The 9,632-nt window shown below is 44.5% G+C and overlaps 1 protein-coding gene across 2 annotated transcripts in view; it reads left to right on the top strand.

The window, feature by feature from the left end:
• The window catches only part of SIPA1L1 (signal-induced proliferation-associated 1 like 1), a 206,981-nt gene that overhangs the window by 192,298 nt on the left and 5,051 nt on the right, over nt 1-9,632 (top strand). For both annotated transcript variants that reach the window (XM_006884722.1, XM_006884723.1), the window contains 3 exons: nt 1,298-1,544; nt 5,069-5,215; nt 8,531-8,645. In XM_006884722.1, the coding sequence (XP_006884784.1) occupies nt 1,298-1,544; nt 5,069-5,215; nt 8,531-8,645 (509 nt within the window). The remainder of the gene's footprint in view (nt 1-1,297; nt 1,545-5,068; nt 5,216-8,530; nt 8,646-9,632) is intronic.

The raw sequence follows: 9,632 nt of genomic DNA, 5'->3' as shown, positions 1-9,632 counted from the left end.
AAAAAAAGAAGAATGCAGTGTCAGGATTAGAGGAAAACTTCTGAACTACCTCAATATGATGGACAAATCAGGCAGCTTTGATTACTGAAAACAAAGAGAACTTGAAGCACTTAATAATATAGATCAAAGACTATACCCTTCAGTGTAGATTTAACAATACGTGACGTTGTGGTTAACAGAAAAGCTTGAAATTGTCAAGGATTTCACTTACCTGGACCCTAAATCAATGCTCACAGAAGAAGCAGTCACAAAACCAAACAATTGAGCCCAATGCAGAAGAGCTCTTTGTAATAAAGTATTCAGAAGCAGTTAAGAGTACTTTGAGGACTAAGCTACATCGGAGTCAAGCCATGTATTTCCAGTTGCCTCATATACACGTGAAGGCTGAAAAATTAATCAGGAAGACCAGAGAAGAATTGAATGAGTAATAGTGCTGGTGAGAAAATACTGAATACACTCCCAGAAGAAGCCAATTTGTCTTAGAAGAAATACAGCTAGATGTTCCTTGGAAGTGAGGATTGTGAAACATCTCATGTACCATGGATGCATCACAAGGAAGAACCATTCCCAGAGAAGGACATCTTCCTGGGTCAAGTGGAGGGTCCTTGTAAATGAAGACTCAGTGAGATGGATTTATACAGTGGCTGCCAACAGTAGACGCCCACAACAGTTGTGAGGATGGTCCTGGGCGGGGTGTCCTTCTCTTGTACATGGGGTTGCTAAGAGTCACATGGCACCTGACAACAACCTCCCGTGAGTTAATACATTTAGGTGATCAGATGTGCTTTTTTTCCATCAGACATGTTCTCATTTAACAAGCTTCTGACGGTATCTTCTCTTGACATCATAGCGTCTTTGATTACCACTGGTGCATACCCTTGCAATCAGTCCTGCATTTCATTTAATCTTTAGAATAACCCTGCAAGGCATTGTGTCCTTTTGATATATGAATAAACAGAGTTGAGAGACATCTCATGACTTGAGCCATGATAGAGAATTTGGAAACAATTCAGTATTATCTAACCCTAAAGTCACATTCTTTGCCATGGCACCATATTGATTAATCCATTTAATCACATTTCTGAATTAGTAGGAGAGACTGATGGGCTCCAGACAGCCTGCCAAGCTTTAAAGAAATAAACTTCAGAAGCTCTCATTCAGGCTCCTCTAGGATATTGATACAGATAATGGGTCCTAAGTGTTTGTTTCTTGGCCCACCCCACCCCCAACCCAGCCTTGGACTTGGGTATCTGTACTAGAAAATTGACTTTTTTTCTGATGTTATTTTGTTTTTCAGTTCCATGCACTCTCTTCTCCTCAGTCTCCTTTCCCCACCACCCCCACCTCGAGGAGGGCCTTGCATAGAACACTGTCGGATGAGAGTATTTACAGTGGCCAGAGGGAGCACTTCTTCCCCTCAAGGGCTTCGCTTCTGGACCAAGCCCTGCCCAACGATGTCCTCTTCAGCAGCACCTACCCTTCTCTGCCCAAGTCTCTTCCACTGCGGAGACCTTCTTACACGTTAGGGATGAAGTCATTGCATGGTAAGTTTCTATTCAGCTGCCACAGAACAGCCCTGTGGATGGCCAGTGTCTATGGAAAAACACTGCCACTCAGTCTGTATGGAGAATGATAATTGGAGGGCGTCTTATTTCCATGCTATTATTATCTCTGATTACCAAGTCGTCCCTCTTTTCAACCTCTTCCCTCCTGTAATGCCAGACCTCACAGTACAGACCATAGATCATATTGGGGCATATTTGTCTTCAGGGACTCTTGGTACAGAGATTCCTAGATCTTCCCCAAGGCCTGGAGGCACAGGCTGGTGCGGTGTTCAAAGCATTTGGCTGCTAACCAGTACACTGATGGTTTAGACCTCCCATTCGCGCTGGGAGAAAGATGAGTCTGCCTGTGTCATAACGATTGACAGCCTCGGGAGCCCTGTGGGCAGCTGTGTTCTGTCCCAGAGTCACTACAGTTAGAACTGACTCAGCAAGTTTCCTCTGATGACCTGGCGGGTGGATGGTAAGGAGTGGTCCTGCCGAACCAGGAAGATTCACGTCCGCCAGGCTCCTCAGGAGAAAGATAGGCGTTCTCCTCCCACTACAACCTCTGAAAACACACTGGACAGTCAGTCAGCTATGAGGGGCTTCCAGCTCAACAGCCATAAACAACAAGTCCTACTCAATTGAAGTCTCCAATAGAGCTCTAGAAATTAGTATCTTTGCCAAACATTCCAGCTGTGCTATGATTAAGTTAATTTGGCTAAGACATGTTGTTGGTTTTTGTTGTTGTTGTTGTGTGCCGATGAGTCAGAACCAACTCGTAGCTGACCTTCCCTCCAGTGGGTTTTCAAGTCTGTAAATGTCAAAGGAGGAGATTGTCCATCTTTCTCCAGATGATAGATTTAAACCACCTGTCCCTGCCGACTAAGCCACCAGAAATTACCGTTATTTCTTAGTTGTAGCTACTGATTATGCACATAATAACTCAAACTTGCACATAATAACTCAAACTTGACCTTGATCCCATCTTACTCGGCCTTCGATATCAACTACTAATCTATTGACTTAATCATTCATTTATCCATTCAGTTATCAAGTAAATAATGCCATTTCAAGGTAGGGCTTCCTGATAATGTTCACGTCCTTTGTTTGTATGTGTGACTTGCTTGCTCAGTGATTCAACTTTATTCCATGTTTATGGACCATATTCTAGGACTATGAATTCAGAATTATTCTTTGCCTTTTCCTTTCTGGTCAGTGTAGTGCCAGGGTCTAGGGCCACCCTCACAGCTATGGCCCAGCAGAGCACACAGCTAATACGGAGCTTGTGCTCCCAGTTGGTGAGCACACATACTGCTCTGCTTGCACGGGTGGCTGCTGTTTTTCCATCGGATTTCTACAGTTTCTGTATCCATCTTTGTCCATGTGTACATCACACACACACACACACACACACACACACACACACACAGTGTCATCACTCCTTTCCATCCCCTTCTTCTTAGGAGTAATGTTTTCTCTAGGGCTTTCTGCCTGTGTTGTACTCTCAACCTGTTCTCATGCATATTCATTCCTCCCAGCCTCTCCATCCTGCTCATTCGAGTTCCTTTCTCCCCTGATCACCATGGCTGATGTCACTCACCAGCCACACTATCTTGCCCTGCTCTCTCTTCGTCATACTGCAGCTTGAATCTGGTTTCCCTTTGCTCCAGGAGGTTGCCCCCAGTGAAATAAAGTTGACACGTGAAGTGACCACATTTTACTGCCTCGATTCTAGGAGGAACCTCTGGCTGATGACTTCTATGACTTTTTCTCTTCTCCCACCCCCACCTAGAGGCCGGTCTCCTGGTCTCCTTCACTCCTCCAATATCCTGCCTACCTTAAATTCTTTCCTCCTTCCATGCACCTTTTCTTTTACCTTTGCAGCAATGAAAACCACATTTAAGACCTTTGTGTCTCCTGTACTAGGCCCTGTTCCAACAAGTCTCTGCCTTTTAGGAGTTTCCCTTCTCAGAGATGCCAGACATCCTGCTTCCACTTAGCCATTCTCAGACTGCAGAAGGAAGGGAGGAAGAGAGCAGTGCTCTGAGCTTCTTCCTGCTGTCTTTTCCTGCTTTCCTGAAAGGCAGGTGGAGGCTGGGGTGATAGCCTCTGGCTCAGCCCCTCTGCCCATGCTTCGCCTGCTCTGACTGCTGAGAATGTGTATCTGGTGGAGAGAGGGGTGACCTCTGTTTTCTCCATGTGGAAAATTGGGCCCCAGAGATAAAAGGGAGAAGAGTTTGAGTGGCACACAAAATTACTTGTTCCACCTACTTGCCCTTGGTGAGAGCGTATCTAAATAGAGCTGAGTGTTTAATATCTTGCAGTATTTGTCGCTTTCCATTTACTCATAATTTTGCTAATTTTAAGCACATTAATAACTAGCAGCTGCACTTCAGAGCAGTTCTTTATGTAATTTGAAAGGGAAAACAAGTACTAAATATACTCTGATTTACAAGGCTATATCATAATCAACAAAACTTTTTTAACTCCTTATAAACAGGTATTTCTAGAGTTGTTTACTGATGTTTAACAAAGCATTTCGCTTCTGCCTGGGATGGGTTTTAATGCTACTGTCATGTTCCAGAGCAGCCTTTCTGACAAAATTGCTTACTGCCCTTGTTTCCACCCTACTGAGGGAATTTGCATTTCATGAGCTCCAGTCTCCCTGGCCTCCCCAGCCCTCCCTTACTGTTCTCACCAATCCTGCTTGAGCAGCTGCCATGTGCCCTCAGATGGCACAGAATAGCTAATTGTGCCCTAGACTCAGCAAAGGTTAGCTATTAGGATGTCAGCTGTTACGATGGTTTAATGTTTGTATCTAGCATGTTGTCCTTTGGAAAGTGACTTGTGATGTTCGCCTGCCATACTCCCAGACTGATTCACAGAGGCACTGTTACAGTGGTCCTGTGACCCTTGAAAGGAGAACAGGACTACTACGGGGTCTGACAACATCTTTGGGGTTCACCCTGTGGTAACATGGCACTCTTACTCACATTACCTGATTTGATCGTCATGACCACGTGCACACAGCGATGTGGCCAGGAGCACATGTGTCATTTAACAGACCCAGGCGTGAGGAAATGGGGGTCAGGTCCCAGGCTCCAGTCACAGAGGGTCTGCAGGGCCATCTGGTTCCAGGTAAAACTAAGCCTCGTTATGCACTTGAATAGGTATGAACCAATCTCCCTGAACTGGACCCAATATCCTGTTAAACTGGGCCTCCTCTTTCCATTCTAATTCCCTGGATTCTGAGAGGAAAAGTGGGAGACCAGAGCTGCCTGGGCCTCACTACAGACACACAGGAGAACTGCTAATGTAAAGCCAGCTTCACCAGCACTCACACTTGTGGAAGGGTCTCTGGGACGAAGCACTGGTGTGGCCACCACCAGCTTGCAGCCACCACTGACCTGCCAGCCTGCAAACTGACTCCAGTTTCTGCCATCGTGCTAGGAGGAGATGGGGACCTTGAGTGTTTCTCCTATGAGCATGCGGAGTATCTAATACCCTGTCCCTTCCTGCAGGAGAGTTCTCCGCCTCTGACAGCTCCCTCACTGACATCCAGGAGACCCGAAGGCAGCCCATGCCTGACCCTGGTCTGATGCCCTTGCCTGATGCTGCTGCAGATTTGGATTGGTCCAACTTGGTAGATGCTGCCAAAGCCTATGAGGGTGAGTCCACAGAAGAGCCCAACGGGACAGGAGCCTTGGGAGTGCTGGGGGTGTGCGTGCTCTGGTCAAGTCTGCTCTCCTGCTTTGCACACTCTGACACGTATGTATTTAACCACACAACCTGGAACCAGCCGAGCTAAGCTTTACTGAGCGCTCAGAAGGGGTGCAGCCCTCGGCAGAAGGTAGAGAAGTCCCAGGTGTCATTTGACTGAAAGAACCTGTATCTACAGAGACTTTCCTCATGTCATAAAGACATTATTCTTAAACATGCTGGCAGATATGCTGGATGCTTGACCTGTTTGGTTGTGCCCCAGTCCTCAGTAGCTATTGGCAGCCTTGGGCCTTTCTCATTGTTCCTCACATTTATATAGTAGCACATACATGCAGCATTCTGAAATCTACACCCTAACTTTCCCAGCCGCTCTCATTGTGCTGGCTTCAGGCTGACAGTTCTTAAATTCTGGTCCTCAGAATGGTGCTCATCTGGTCTGCTGAAATACAAAAGGCTAAAAGAAATGAAATTGTCAGCTGTCCTTTTTTTTTTTTTACTAAAGATTGGCTTTATGATAATCACTCCAGTTGTGGGTGTCAACATGTTCTTTATAAAATTGCAATGATAGAGGTTGATTAGGTTTTTCATTTTCTTGGTTGGCTTTTAAACTGCTCTTACTTGAGAAAACTGAAAGTTGCCATTTAACCAAGTTTGGAAGGAAGTGTATTGCACTACAGAATTTTAAATGTGGCTGCCATGGAGTGGTCAACAACTGTTGTAGTTACCTAATGCTTCTATACAAGAAATACCACAGTGAATGTTTTTGCCACGTACATTTATACCTCTAAGGGAAAGCTTCTTTCTCTGTTGGCTCTTGGGAGAGATCTGTATGTCTTTAGTTTCTGCTTCCTGGCTCCTCATCGATCTCCACGTGTCTTGGCATCTACCTCCCTCCATCTCTGCTCTTCTTATTTACTCTCTTAAAAGAGATTGGCTCAAGATGCACCCTCTGCTAATCCAACCTCATTAGCATAGCACAGCCCCTCCCAAATGACTTTATAACCTTAGGCCCAGAGGTTAGGATTTACAGCGTATATATTTGGAAGACAGTCTAATCAATGAAATTCTACCTCTTGATCCCAAAACATTCATGCCCTGCCACATACAAGACATTCTTCGCCCCATCACATCATCTCAAAAGTCTGCAGTCAAAGTCTAAAACCCCATCCTCAGAGTCTCCTCAATCAAAATGGTGAGATTTGAGGCATGCTTATTTCATCATAGCGCACAGTTCCTCTTCATCTGGGAGCCTGTGAAATCCAGATTACAGTGTACTGTTTGCAGAGAACAGTGTAAAACGTAGATATGTCCACTGTGAAAGGGGAAAGTTTAGGGGATAACACCCTTCAAGCACCCCGCCTCCTCCACTTCAGGAGTGGGCCCATTCCTGACACGCCTTAAGAGCAGCCCCACGGTCTGGAAACAAACTGGCCGAGATCCAGTGCTTTCACGACTGCCCCACCCATGGACATTCAGGAGACTGTTTTCCATGGTCTCCCAGCAGTTCTGCTGATTTCCGAGCTGCTCCAGCGCAGGCCTTTTACTTTTTTGGAGGATCAGCTATGTAGCTCCTCTGGCTTATTCCAAGAGTACTTGTAATACTTATTCCTGTAGTATTCCAAGAGGCAGACAATATTCTCACCTTTAATTCATTCTTTCTCCTTGTCAGTTTAACGGCTACATCTTCTGCTATTGTAGTTTGGTAGATCTGTAATTCACAGGATTAATATCTTTTAAAAAAGATTGTATACCCACATCCTTGGTGAACATTGTAGAAAACGTGTCCTTCATTTATACAACAGAATTCTTCAGATTTTTAAGTTAAGCTTTTAGTGTACCTTGTTCATTTTTAAAGGCTTTTCCTCTTTGATCAGTACTGATTACAAATCTCAGGTATTTCTAAGTTTCCCTTCAAAGTTCTGTTTTCCAACAAACATTTGAACATAATTCAAAAAAGTTCTTTGCCAGTACATAGAAAAATCACCCTTCCTCACTTTTTCATAATTTTCTTTTAAAACCTTACCAAAAACACATTTAACATTGCCTTTCTAGCAACATTCTGTTGCTGGTGCCATGTGTATCCTTTAAGACAATAGACTTTCTCAGTCTGTCTTCTTACCTCCTTCTGTCCTGACCAGAATTGCCTTTTGCATTCACAATTCCATCAAGAACCTCTTCAAGGCCTCTAGGCTTTTACTACTAGTAGATACCTTATCCTTGTTATGCTTTTCCAGCCTCTACTTACTCTGATTCCAAAACCTCTTCTGTCAGGTATATGTCACAGCAGCACCCCCACTTTCATTATCACATTTTGCCTTAATTCTTCACTGCTGTAGGAGAAATACCATGGGGATGGGTTTCACCAACATGTTGATTTTTCGTAACTGAGGAGGTGAGGAGTCAGCGTTCCCTTTCTGTTGCCTCTGGGGAGGAGTCCTTGTCTGTTTAGCTTCTTCCTGGTTCCTTGGAAATCTCCCCTCACACCCCTGATCATTGTTTAATCGCCTTTGTATTTCAAAAGGTACTGACTCAAGATACTCCCTGCACTAATGATTAATCTTGCCTCATTAACATAAAGCAGCCCATTTCAGAATAGGGTTAGAACTACAGATACAGAGGTAAGAATTGAAAGCACATATTTGGGGGACATAATTCAAATTGTTAACAATAGCCAGGCCTTCTCCAGGTTTACTTAGCTCTTGGCAGTTCACCAGTACTAAGTTGTTTGTAAATTTTGATCTGTTCACACCCTCTCATTCAAAATGATTGAGGTTTTGATTTTTTTGATGGAAGCTTTTTAAATTTTATTTTCTTGGCTCAAATTTTAAATTGGTACGTGAACATAGGTTAACGCGTGCCTTTGTGAGCAGACATCCTGTGTGAAACATGCTTCAGGAATCTCAACAATCTAATATTAAATCTGTTTAGTTCATTGTATGTTATCACTAAATGGAAGGCTTTAATCTAGGAATTTGGCACAAAACCTGTTTCCAAGGAAACATATTCCAGAGTACTACTTTGATGAGCCAAGAGGAATGGAGAATGAGAAATCAGCTCTTGGCAGCTACTTCTGAAAGAGAAGTTACAATACTAGCACCCTCACATGGCTAAAACAGTAATATGTTTTCATATGGAGGGGTAGAAGGGAATGTTTCCATGTACCTCTGCGTATGGATTTGAATGTCAGTGGAAGCCGTTCATTGATAGGTAGGACCCAGGCCTGTGGTTCTAAAATAGTGAATGATTTCTTATCTCCTCTGCAGTTCAGAGAGCCTCATTCTTTGCTGCTAGTGAGGAAACCCATCGGCCCTTGAGTGCTGCATCCACCAGCGATCAGCTTGAGGACCAGGCTCTGGCCCAGATGAAGTCCTACAGCAGGTTGGTCCCCCAGTGGTGAGGGCCACCACTCTGCAGCACGCGTCATACCCACTAGTGACAGCAGATGTGGGGAAGAGGAGTTGGCGACCACGCGGATTAGCTGCCTGAAGCTCATCACTGAAGTGCCAGGCACTTCAGATTTTAGTGTAACAAGATACTGTAAACTCCATTAAACTCTTCCTGACGACTTAAGGCCATAATTACGAATATTCATTATTATTTAGTGCCGTAACACATTTATGCCCAGAGGGCTTACTAGGTATGAAAATCATTTGCACTAAAGATCCCAAGGCTCTTGCGGGCTTGTTTAGTCCGCTTTTCCAGGCTCTCCTCCAGGCTCTCCTCCAGGTGTCAGTTGGAGGTCGTGCTTGTCTCTGCCTGGGCCTTAGCAGCTCCCATCTTGCCCCTTTTGGGTTACAGTGTCACAAAGCTGGATCTGCAGGATAATTTAAATCCATCTGTAAAATAGAAAGTCAGTAAGCAATAACTGAAGCTCTGGGGGTTTGTTGTGAGCTAAGAGCGTGGCTCATCTGACTTGTCTGTGCAGGAACTGACTTTCCTACTTCCCCCTCAGTTCATATGATGAGCTTGGTGTATATGTGTGATAGCCTTGTGTCGTAAAGCTTCCCAGCAGTCAGCCACGGAACACTTAACATTCAGTGATGCAGAATGTTAACAATTTAAAATCACTTTCCTTAAACTGTTTTGGTGATTAAGGATCCAGATGTCTGTGTGAAATCTGGTCAGAAACAAACAGCAACGGGAGAAGTGAAGTTGCTGTATAGTGAACAGATAGGCAGTGGGCCTTGTGCTTGAGATGGAGGGCTTTTCTGAGCAGGCCTGTGAGGACGTGCACAGGCGGGTGTGGCCCCGGCTCTCAGCTCTGGGACCAAACCTTCCAGTCAGCACCAACTCATAGGGCCACTTGAATGGGCTTAAAAATTTTTTTTTTAATATTTCTATTTTTTTCCTATTTGCAACGTGGTC

This window comes from Elephantulus edwardii, unplaced genomic scaffold (assembly GCF_000299155.1).
Source record: "Elephantulus edwardii isolate Elephantulus edwardi_28Jun2011 unplaced genomic scaffold, EleEdw1.0 scaffold00037, whole genome shotgun sequence".
Taxonomy (NCBI): Eukaryota; Metazoa; Chordata; class Mammalia; order Macroscelidea; family Macroscelididae; genus Elephantulus; species Elephantulus edwardii.
Note: the sequence above shows the minus strand (reverse complement) of the source record. Positions and strands in the feature narration are given on the sequence as shown.